Source organism: Mustela lutreola, chromosome 6 (genome assembly GCF_030435805.1).
Source record: "Mustela lutreola isolate mMusLut2 chromosome 6, mMusLut2.pri, whole genome shotgun sequence".
NCBI lineage: Eukaryota > Metazoa > Chordata > Mammalia > Carnivora > Mustelidae > Mustela > Mustela lutreola.
The window spans coordinates 89,850,427-89,863,043 of record NC_081295.1 but is presented as its reverse complement, the minus strand read 5'-3'; the positions used below and the strand labels follow the sequence as shown (position 1 = coordinate 89,863,043).

Below are 12,617 nucleotides of genomic sequence, written 5' to 3'. Positions count from 1 at the left end.
CAGTGCTAGAGGACTCTGGACTTCTTGTCAAGGTAGACATCCAGCTGATTCAACATCATGTGTCTTGAAGACTTCTTTTAGATCTGTCCTAATGAGGGGTGAGGGAAGGCTACCATGACCTAGCATAGGGTATGGAGCCCAAATGGGATAAGGCAGTGGCGGCAGCAGTGGTTGTACGTAAGTAAATGATCAAATAAAAAAAATTTTTTTTAAAGATTTTATTTATTTGACAGAGACAGAGAAAGGGCACAAGCAGGCAGAGGGAGAGAGAGAAGTAGGCTCCCCACCAAGCAAGGAGCCTGATGCGGGACTCGATCCCAGGACCCCAGGATCAGGACCTGAGCCAAAGACAGCCACTTAACCAAGTGAGCCACCCAGGTGTCCCTCAAATAAGTATTTTTAGGATAATGAGACTCAGATTCATCAGAGACAGAAGTTAAAAATATGCAAAGGGATGGGACACCTGGGTGGCTCAGTGGGTTAAAGCCTCTGCCGTCGGCTCAGGTCATGATCCCAGGGTCCTGGGATCGAGCTCCGCATCGGGCTCTCTGGTCAGCCGGGAGCCTGTTTCCCTTCCTCTCTCTCTGCCTGCCTCTCTGTCTACTTGTGATCTCTGTCTGCAAATAAATAAATAAATAATCTTAAAAAAAAATCTATCTATCTATCTATATATACATATGCGCAAAGGGAGAAAACAAGAGAGAAGGCTATGGCATTGGACTAAACTAGAGAGATTACTGCAAATGCATGATTTTCAGTACTTCTTTCAATATGTATCTAAAGACATCTATAAATTACAGATCCACTGAGATGGCCTGGAATTAGTGACATACCAATAGCAATAAGCACACCTAGTATTTTATTTCTTAATACTAATGTCTACTGAAAAGGAACAAGGCTCCCTGAAGAAATGACTGATTTCAGGTCTGGGACAAGAGAAAGTTCAAGATGTGCCCTAAACATCTTTTGACAGACCAAGAAGTATTCAAAAAATGATGGGGACGTGAAAAGAACAAAGAAGACAGCTTGAATGGCCTCCCACTGGTCAAATACAGAACTATTTGAACATAAAAATGGGATTCCATGAACATATACTGAGATAAATGAATAAAATGAATGTTTAATAAGAAACAGGACATTAAATATCTTAGAGTACCTCCCCACAAAATACTCATTGACTACAAAGAGTAAAAGAGTAACTTCAAGCAGAGAAGTCTTGTCGACACTCCTTTAATCAAGCGATCAAAATTAATATCACCAGTTATCAAACAAATCAAAATCACATGCTACTTGACAGGGTAAAATGAAAATGAGAACATGTGATTTCTGTGATATTTCTGTGAAAGATGCAACCGAACTCCAACATAAAGTGGGCTAGACAAACCTAAACGGACAGTTAAAAAACAACTGGCTTGTAATCTTCAAAAGTATCAAGATCATGAAAGTTAAAAAAAAAAAAAAACACCACACCAAAACAACAACAAAAAACTCCGAGAAAAAATTCCAGATCAAAGATCAAAAGATATGACATTCAAATACATGTGCTGAAAATGGATCTTTTTGCTACAAAAGACATTAGTGGAACAAGTGGGTCTTAGGTTCCTCGTCTGTACATCATGATGTTAAACTAAAATCTATTGCAAACATCAATAGAGAACTCAAAGAAGTTTTTATAAAGACAAACAAAAAACTAAATCTAACAGTATTTCAAAATATAAAAAGACCTCCACTGGTATTCTAACCATGCTTATAAAGGAAGACTACCATAGATGCTTACAGGCCTTAACCAAAACTGGTCTTATTAATTTTTTATTTTTTTTAGATTTTATTTATTTATTTGTCAGAGAGAAAGAGAGTACAGGCAGGCAGAGTGGCAGACAGAGGAAGAGGGAGAAGCAGGCTCCCTGTGGAGCAAGGAGCCCCCAATGTGGGAATCAGTCCTAGGATGCTGGGATCATGACCTGAGCCGAAGGCAGCTGCTCAACCAACTGAGCCACGCAGGCATCCCGATCTTATTAAATTTAAGTCTTATAGAAAAAAGTGTTAAGGAAAAGAAATGGTACATAATGCCTCTATAAATAGTACAACCACGCAGTGGAATATTACCTAGCTATACCAACTGATATGGACAGAAGTCGAGACTTTGTTAAACACAGAAAGGAAAATTCAGCCCAGAATATATAACACATACTCCCTTTGGTATGTATGTTTGTATACATGTATAAGATAGCCATATATATGGGACTGACTATGCATTAAAAATTTCTGGAAAGATACATAAGAAACTGTTGACAATGACTAGTTCTGTGAAAAGGAGTAGATGGTTTTAAAGGAGACAGGGCACCTTCCTCTCCATCTTCTGCCCTCAATTCTCAACATTTAAAAAAAAAGAAATCACCAGCTAGAAAACTATCAAGAAAAGCAAAGAAATGATTATTTTAACAGTCAGGGAAGCAGTTAAATACAAGGGCAGGAGGAAAACATACTGTGGTTTTCTGGAATGCTGATGATGTTCTATTTCTTTTTCTTTTCTTTTTTTTTAAAGATTATTTATTTATTTATTTGACAGACAGAGATCACAAGTAGGCAGAGAGGCAGGCAGAGAGAGAGAGAGGGGGAAGAAGGCTCCCTGGTGAGCAGAGAGCCTAATGTGGGGCTCCATCCCAGGGCCCTGAGATCATGACCTGAGCCGAAGGCAGAGGTTTAACTCACTGAGCCACCCAGGTGCCCCTGATGTTCTGTATCTTGACCTGGAAAATAATTACATGAATATTTGTTTCATGATTATTTAATAAGCCATATATATTTGTGTAGACTTTCTTAATATGTACATATTTCATAATTTTAAAACAAAAACATAAAAGTTTCAGGAAAAAAAGTAAAAACAAGAGCCTTTTAGAAAGAAAACTACAGTATTTTACCTGCAAGAGTATGTAGGTTCTCCTACTTTAAAAACACGACCACAAAGATGAGAAGGTTTGTTTGCTTGTTCAAGTTTTGGAAATCCAAATGCAGGATCTTCACCACAAAGGTACCATTCCATTGGTCCCAACAAAACATGCTGTGCCAGCATGTCCTCCTTCTGTGGAAAAGGGTTGGGACCCCTGCAGTAGATTTTGGGTACATAGTGGGCTAAATGCTGGTAAACTTCTCTAGTGAGGTCAGTTGCTTGCAGCCATTTCTTTAAAAAAAAAAAAAAAAGAAAAAAGAAAAAAGAAAAATTAGGTTTAAACAATGTCAAACTGCTAATGGGGATAAACCTACTACATATTCCTTTAGTACAAAAACAGTGATTAAGATAATCACATAAACTATTTTATTGACTTAATTCATAACCAGGTTTTCTTTCCAAAAAGGGTAAAATTCATTTAGAACTTTACTAAAATGCCACTATTTAAGAATTCTACTTTAGTTAAAGTAAAATGATCCCTCTCCTCAAAATTACTCTTGAAGCAACCTTCTATAGGCAGTTATAGGAAAATGACCACAACAAATCATCATGTAAGACACAAACCATTATGCCCATCTGACTTCCATTCTAACCCTTTGCTCAAATGATATACTGATTGTAATTTGGGTTCTCATGTCAGTTTGCTAACAGGAAGAGTAGGCAATGAAAATGAACTGCCTTATACTATGCCTACTTACACTTCTCATTGATTAATAAATGATATACCAGTCTCTTATGAATAGGAATCTACAAGGGACTTTGTTGTATCAATTATGCCTTCTTTCCCTGATTAACCACTCTGTAAACCCTTTCCCCTTTGCTCTTCCTGCTCAAAAACAAAAGCTACTTTTCTGCCCCAAACTCTGATGTCCAACTACCTGTGATAATTAATCTCCTTTCAACTGAACTAGAGCTGAGTTTAATAAGATGACTTTTGGAAAGCCCCTAGGGATGGATACCTGGTTGCCAGGGGAACATAGCATGTGATAAGAAGGTTGGAAATAATAGCCTCCACCCCCAACCTCAGGGAGGGGAGAGGTGCTCCCAGTTGAGCTAATCATTAACGGCCACTGATTTACTAATTATGCTTACATAATGAAGCTTCCATAAAAATTTCTATGCTGCGGTTCAAAGAGCTTCTGGAATGGTGAACCCAGAAGGGCTGGTGCACCCAGATTCAGCATGGAAGCTCTGCACCCCTTCCCACATATGCTGCTCTATGCATCTCTTCCACCTGCTGTTTCTGAGTTGTATCATTTTACAATAAACCAGTAATTTATTAAATAAACCTTCTGTGAGCCAATCTAGCAAATTATTGAACCCGAAGAGGGAGTCATGGGAACCCTCAATTTGTAGCCAAGTCAGACAGAAGTTCTATGTAACCTGAGGACCCACTGTTTGTGACTGGCATCTTAAGTGGTGAGGGGGGTCAGTCTTGTGGGACCGTGCCCTTAATCTATGGGATCTGATTCTAATTCCAGGTGTATGGTGTCAGAATTGTAGGACACCCACTTGGCGTCTGTAGGGAATTAGAGAACTTAGTATGGGGAAAAAACTCACACATTCAGTGGCCACAGGTATTGTTAAGTGTAGAGAAAAATAGAAGAAAGTTTCTCTTGATTCAAACACCAACTCAACAGGTCTAAAATTGAACTTAAGATCTCCATTACCCCTTCTCAAAAGCCTATCGCCTCCACTTCCCTATTTTAGATACAAGCATCTACCTAAGTAACCACACCCATATAAAGTGGGCCAGAAAAACCTGAAAATCTTCCTTCATCCCCGTTAGTCTTGCCCTTGTACAGCCCATTTTCCAACCTCACTACCAGAGTGATTCTTGCAAAACGTCAATCTGATCATGTCATTCCACTCCCCCTTGCATTTAGGATCAAGTGAAGTCCCCAACAGGATCTATAAGGTCCTCTGCCTCTGTCATACTTGTCTCCTCCACCTGAGTAGTGCTCTTCTCTGCTTTACAGGTTATTTTCTACTCATTCTTCAGAACTCCATGTTTCACATTCTCTAAGATGCCTGCTCAGCCCATTCCTCATTCCTATCACCCGTTCCCAATTCCCCTAGGTCTAAAATAGAACCCAGCGTCAGTGGGGATTTAGTAAAATCTTTTACCAGAGTGACTATAAACATGTTTATACTACTTACTATCATACGTATTGATACTACAGAAAGATGCTACTTGTGGCTTTAATGAAAGCAGAGATAATAGATCCAGGCCTGCAATCTCTAAAAACCAAACCAATAAGCCCTAGATAAGGCATCCTTCAAACCGTCTTCTTTCCTTTCCATTTTTACTTCCTTTTATCTAAGTCTCTTCCCTGTATTGTCATCAATCCCCCATCAATTCTGTCTGTATGTTTATTTATCTCCCATACTGCTTTGTGTATTTGCTACTTATTTTGGCTCTAAACCAGGCAAAAATTTAAAATCAGAACACATGAAAGGACTCACTTCTACAAAGATGCAGTTAATAGAGCTGCTAACTCACATGCCCCATGTTTACCTATGGATTACAATCAAAGTTTACATTACATCCTTGTTAAAAGAGTTTACATTTTAGTAATGTCTAACACCATAAGACAACAGTATAAGGTCTTCATTTTAACTCTTACTTGTACAGTCTTTACCCACTTCCTTCCTTCTAAAAATAACTATATATAGAGAGAAATTTTAAATATTTCTGAGGTGGTATATATATTATATATATAATATCCTATATTATATATATAATATATATATTTCTAGTCAACTTCATATTTTCATGTGTACTAAAAATGTAAAAATTTTGTTTGTAGGGCGCCTGGGTGGCTCAGTGGGTTAAGCCGCTGCCTTCAGCTCAGGTCATGATCTCAGGGTCCTGGGATCGGGTCCCGCATCGGGCTCTCTGCTCAGCAGGGAGCCTGCTTCCTCCTCTCTCTCTCTGCCTGCCTCTCTGCCTACTTGTAATCTCTCTCTGTCAAATAAATAAATAAAATCTTAAAAAAAAAAAAATTTTTGTTTGTAAATTAAAGGACTGAATTGAAGCTTCTTAGGGAGCACAGTGAAAAAAGTTTTTATCCTGAAGAGAAACTATCTTTTTTTTTTTTTTTTTATAATTTTTTTATTTTTTATAAACATATATTTTTATCCCCAGGGGTACAGGTCTGTGAATCACCAGGTTTACACACTTCACAGCACTCACCAAATCACATGCCCTCCCCAATGTCCATAATCCCAACCCCTTCTCCCAAACCCCCTCCCCTCGGCAACCCTCAGTTTGTTTTGTGAGATTAAGAGTCACTTATGGTTTGTCTCCCTCCCAATCCCATCTTGGAGAAACTATCTTTTTCAAATGTTACTAATTTAGTTGTTTGCTTTATTCAAGGAGAAAGATTAAACTACTCTTAAAAGCACTTCTTGGGAGATAACCCCACAGGATTAAGGATTACCACTCTTTAGAGAAGTGACTTGCAATCAAAATTATACACACACACACACAATTCAGCAATTATAAAAGGATGAATTTTAAAAAAAAGTAGTCAATAGTATAAGGCAAAGAGTCATCAATCAATAAGCAACCTAAAATCTAATTCTCTGGGCTAAAAAATACCTTTTGGCCATATCTAAGGATAAATGCCCAGTTTTTCACCCATTGTCAGAAACCCTATTTCAAAATCTGAATGAAGATAGTAAAATTATCCTAAGTAACTTCTTTCTGGATAAAAAAGCTTTAAGATTCAAAGAATTCACTCCTATGTTGCTAGAAAGTTACACTTCAGGCAATGTTAATTTACAGCACATTTAAAGGTTTTATTTTAACAACAATTTTTTTTTTTTTATAGTTTATGTTCCCATTTTCTTAAAACCACTTTTGCAGCATTTTCATCCAGGGAGAATAAAAGGTGATGATTTCTAAAATAAATTATATGTTTTGTGGCTCCAACAACACTGACAGGTCAAATCTGTTCATAATTTTTTTTTTTTTTAAAGTAGACTCCATGCCCAACATGGGGCTTGAACTCATGACCCTGAGATTAAGAGTTGTATGCTCTACCAAAGGAGCCAGCAAGGCACACCCTGTTCATAGATTCCTTAAACAAAAAATTCAGAAACTAATACCAACTTTTGGTTAAGAAAAAAATCAGCACTCTTATATGAAATATTTTTTATATTATAATATTAACTACATGTTGTTATATATTTATACTATATCATCACTGTTAATACTTGTATATTGTTATATATAAAATAATATATTACTATATATAATATCTGCTGATAATATATCACATATTAGTAAAGCATTTCAGTCTGAATACTGTTTGTAATATATTATTATAAATTACTAAGAAAATACAAATATCTGGTTTAAAAAACACAGGCATATGCTTTAAATTTAAAATCACCTAACAGATTTGAGATCTGAAATGGGCATTTCAAACTTCTTTAAATTTAAACAACATAAAAAGCAAAGTACCGGGATGCCAGGGTGGCTCAGTTGGTTAAGCGACTGCCTTCGGCTCAGGTCATGATCCCAGCCTCCTGGGATCGAGTCCCACATCGGGCTCCTTGCTCAGCAGGGAGCCTGCTTCTCCCTCTGCCTCTGCCTGCCATTCTGTCTGCCTGTGCTCACTCTCTCTCCCTCTCTCTCTCTGACAAATAAATAAAATCTTAAAAAAAAAAAAAAAGCAAAGTACCTTTACATGAGAATTCTATACCAGAAATACTGAATTAGTGACTGGCAACAGTATAGATTAAAAAAAAAAAATTGTAAAGAAAAACTGAGCAGGAGGTAAAAATTTTTTGGCCACCTTTCACAATAACAGCTCGTATTTCTCAAAAGAATAAAATCAATAGCCTTTCCTCTCCTCACTAACATAAGCTAACAGTAACTGTTTCCTCAACAGGAAAAACTATTGATTTCTAACTTGGTTGCATGTTAGTATTTCAGACACTTGTGGCTGTCACACCAATGTGCACAACAAAGTAATAAGCACTATCTTATTAGAAGTCCTCCATAAGGGAACTAAAGAAACTTGTCAACTCATTCCACTAAAGTAAACATGTTATGACAATGTTTCCAGGAGCTTTCCTTTTTTGAATGCTAAATTTAAGCCTTGGGATAGAGAGCAAGTACGATAAACACAAAAATGAAAGAATCCCTAGAGGTTAGCCTTTTATTACAGTATCTAATTATTATTCTATACCCAATTAAAACTGTATCCTTCAACCACATTTGATTTGTTTTAAAACAAGAACCACCAACATGTAAGTTAATTACAAAACAATAATCACTAGTGCTGAAATGAAAATTTTAAGATTAGAAAAATTTTAAACAAATCATACTGAGTTCCAGAAATGAAGCATTCACAAATCAAAATAATACAGAAACTCAGTAATAAAAGAAAAAAAATCGAATTTAAAAAATAAGCAAAAGACCTGAATTGACACTTCTTAAGATGTATAGTCAGTAAGATCATGAAAAGATGTTCAGCATCAACAGTCATGAGGGAAATACAAATCAAAACTACAATGAGATACCACTTTACATTCAACAGAATGGCTATAATCAAAAAGATAATAGGGTTGGAAAGGATACAGAGAAATTCAATAGAACCCTCGCATACTGCTGGTTAAAGTGTAAAAGGATGCAGTCACTCTGAACAACAGCTGAGTGGTTCCCCAAGACATTAAGCATAAAACTACCATAGAACCCAGCAATTCTATGCCTGGGTATATATGCCCAAGAGAAATTAAAACGTATGTTCCCATAAAAACAAACACAAATGTTCACAGCAGCATAATTCCTAATATCCAAAAAGTGTTAACAACCCAAATGTCCATCAACTGATGAATGGATAAATAAAATACAGTATAGTCATATAATGAACTATCATTTGGCAATAAAAAGGAATGAGTATTGATATATGCTACAAGGATGAACCTTGTAAACATCTGTTAAGTGAGAAAAGTAAAAAAGACAACATATTGTTATGCTTCCATCTATATGAAATTTCCAGAATAGGGGTGCCTGAGTGCCTCAGTGGGTTAAACCTCTGCCTTTGGCTCAGGTCGTGACCCTGGGATCGAGATCCACATCGGGATCTCTGCTCAGCAGGGAGCCTGCTCCCCCCCAGCCTACTTGTGATCTCTGTCAAATAAATAAATAAAATCTTAAAAGAAAAAAGAAAAAGAAATTTCCAGAATAAGCAAATTGATGGCAGCAGAAAATAGATACACAGTTTAGTTGGGAGTTTAAAGGAAAACAGAAGTGACTACTGATAGGTATAGGATTTCTTTTTTGGGATGATGAAATGTTCTAAAATTGTAGTGAACGTCGCACAACTGTGAATATACTAAAAACACACTAAACTGAATTTATATATCTGAATTATGTATAAAACTATCAAAATTTAAAAGCAAAAAGTATCCAATACAGACATAAAACTCAACATAAAACTTCTATAATGAATATGTATTTTAGGTTTGGGGAAAAACAATATAGGTACTTCTTAAGTCACAATCATCCACTAGAACACATGATAATAAAATTTGTGCAGTAAAAAATGTAGATAGACTCAAGAAGCGCTGGGAAAGTCATATTGTTGTGCAATCAAGTCTACCAAGAAAAGGAGAAAACTGAGAAAAGAGGGTCACTGTAAGATAATTGATAAGGCTTACAACTATCGCAGAGAGCGCGTAAAGGCTTTTATTTGTGAGAATGCTTGTCAGGATATACAAAATCACAAAAATCCTTCCTCCTTATAATAGAAATTTAAAAAGCAGTGTGTAAATAAAGTGTGGGAAAAGCTTATTAAGTAATTTTAAGTGGATGTGATCCCCAAAATTACCAGTAACAAAGGTCTAAAGGCTGCAATTACTGCTGTTTACTCTAAAATTTACTTTTAACTTGAGAAAACTTTATTAATTCATTTCAATTTGTGATATAGAGCTGTGCTACAGCCCAAGCTGAAAGAACAGCTTGTAAGTGTTATATCATTTTAACTAAATACAGACAATTTCTCACAAAGTAAGGGCAGGTTATACAGCTAGAAGAGCCTTGTATTTTAATATTAGTGTGCATCTTCTTTAAGGACTTCTGTTGGTCTTTAGACTAGATATTTTTTCATATTATTGTTCAGAAAGCCATTCAAAAGTAAACAGAACAAAAGTAAAATGTGGCTCAGACTGTGATCTTCACAAACTCAAATTAATAAATTTTTACTGCTTTTCCCTTAATTTCTCCCTCTGCATCTGCCTGAGAATTTCCCTGCACAAGAATTATTACACTGCCCTCTAACACCGTTTATAACTTGTCTTCGCAGGAACTTCAACAAGTTGGTGAAACTCCCAATCACTTGATAGCTTGCACTTTCAGAACTGCAAAAATGAAGCACACAGCCTGTATCGTTGGGCCAACACACACATAATTTGGTGGGTGTAAAAACAACACTCTGAGGTAGACAACAGATTAAAATATCAACATGGATACTAACACAGTGACAGATTGGGAATAGCTGTTATTTTGACCATTTTACTGTTTACTTGTAACACTTTTTCTTTTTTCACATCTCATAGATAAGGGACGAAAACCCTCAGGTTGCTGCGATATTAAGTAGGAAGTAAATGAAAACAGACCTACACTAAACAAGGTGGTTTCAAAATAATAAAATGCAAGAGTCATCATTCAACATATTAAACTCTTCACCTCTACTCCTGTCAACTGCTTCCACTCTGCCTCTAGTGTCTTCATCAAGTCACACAAATAACTCCTCACTGACCAACAGCTCCAAAGGGCCCCACTAAAATTTTGTTCCTAACATTAGCGTTGTTGACAAGTGTTCAAAGGTCCCTCCCTCCCCAGAAACTAACCTTAAATCAGAGACCTTAGAGGTGAGGCCTAGGTTGTTTTGGTCCTTATAGCCATCCTGAACTATTTGTTCTAATGGTGTTCCCTGTCCTTCTTGAGCAAAAATGCCATCAAGTTTATTAAAGTAATCATTTTACAACTCTGCTACTTACAAGAGCATATTCATAATACACTTTCGTTACAATACTGGGTTTGAATGTTTAAGTTTGGGATTTAACTGCACCCACTAGGCTGTGACCAAAACTCACTTTATTGGCTTCTATTTGTTGAAAGCTGCTCTCTCAAAGTTACATAACAATTCTTTCCACCCGACTAACCCCAACTCCCTAAAAATTGTTTTTTTTTACTCTCCCAGACTCCACTATTGCTTTCTCACACTCAGTAAACACGACCAGACACTACTTTCCGCACATTCATCAACGCTGTCGACTGACCAAACCGGGGCAAAAATGCACTGAACAGGGGATGAAGGGAAAACAGCGCCGTTTGCATCCTCTGGTGCCCAGGGCAATCCCAGAACACAGTAGGAACCCGGTTCGGGTAGCATGTTTCGGTGGAGGAGGCAACGCTCCGCTAATCTGCGGAAAAGGAATTAGGCAGATGAAGTAGGACGATTATACCCCCAAACCAGGAAGCGTCTCCCCTTCCCTCTTCCAGGAGCTAGCAAAAAGGGCAAATGCCCTCGTGCTGGGGACCTAATGAGAGCCTGGGGGCAAAAGAGGAATAGTGGAGGAGCTGTCGGTTCTCCTAGGCAGAAAGGGAAGCGCAAAGGTGGCTGGCGCCCAGCACGGCTCTGCCGCCCATTAGAAGATAAAAGAAGGAAGAAGCGGGGCAGGCACAGTGGCCTCCCCGGGCCGTTACCCACAAGGCGAGGACAGAGAGCCCGGCGAGGTCGTAGCCCCAAGTCAGGGCAGGGCTGCTCCAAGATTTCCAGGAGTCGGTTCCTCCCCCGGGACGCGGCCTGCGAGGGCCGAAAGTCCCCGCTCGGGTCCCGGCACTCACCCCTGCAATCTCCTCAGCCGAACATTCCAGCAAACTCCGGTCGATGGCCTGCACCTCGGGCTCCAGCTCCGACGCCATCTTCCCTCCTCCTCCTCACCAGAGCTGACGCCGCGACCGCCGTCCCGAGGGCCGCGGCCTCGCCACAGCCCTAGCTGCCGAGACTGCCACCCGTGCCCCAGGCAGTCAGTCCGGAGTCGTCCAGGCGGCCGCGGGTGGGGAAGAAGAAGAGTAGTCTGAGGTAAACCGGACAGAAGGAAAAGCGGCCTCCTGCGCTCCCTCCGAGCTCGGCGCCCAAAAGTCAAGTCACTGCCTCGACCTGGCCCCGGAGAAGGACACAGAGAACCCAGGACCTGGCACTCTCGCTAGCTTCTACCGCGTCGGGCACCGGGAAAGGGGCAACAACACCCAAAAGAGGAAGCAGAGCATTCTGGGAGCTGTAGTCCTCCGCCACACGGCAGGGAAGCGGGTGGAGCCCTTATAGGGTGCCCCACGAAGGCATTTTGGGAGTTGTAGTCCATCTTTTAACCAGAACATGGGCAAATGGCAGCTAAGCGGGCGGGGCTTTCCTGTACTACTAGGATCCTGGGAAGAGACTGGCGGAAAGAAGCCCTCACCTGGGAAGAAGCCGAAGAGCAAGACACTGTGGGAAGTGTAGTTTTATTCCCTCAGTCTATTTGTTCCTGTTTGTATCTGCAGATCCTAGAACGGTGCCTGGCACGTGGCAACCGCTCAAGTACTTTTCAAAGCCTGACATAGGTAGACAGATAATCGTGGAAAGAATGGAAGAATCCCATTCTATTC

General features: G+C 39.0%; 1 protein-coding gene across 7 annotated transcripts in view; it reads right to left on the bottom strand.

Annotated features, from left to right (window-relative positions):
* UBR2 (ubiquitin protein ligase E3 component n-recognin 2) overlaps positions 1-12,370 on the bottom strand; it is a 126,258-nt gene extending 113,888 nt beyond the window's left edge. For 3 of the 7 annotated variants that reach the window (XM_059177988.1, XM_059177987.1, XM_059177990.1), the window contains exons 1-2: positions 11,817-12,360; positions 2,922-3,181 (exon numbers count right to left, since the gene is read on the bottom strand). In XM_059177988.1, coding sequence (XP_059033971.1) covers positions 2,922-3,181; positions 11,817-11,894 — 338 coding nt within the window. In that variant the 5' untranslated portion in view covers positions 11,895-12,360. Of the gene's footprint in view, positions 1-2,921; positions 3,182-11,816 lie in introns of those variants that run through there. The other 4 variants (XM_059177994.1, XM_059177992.1, XM_059177991.1 and 1 more) reach the window with 4 other exon arrangements.
* Positions 12,371-12,617: the final 247 nt, after the last annotated feature.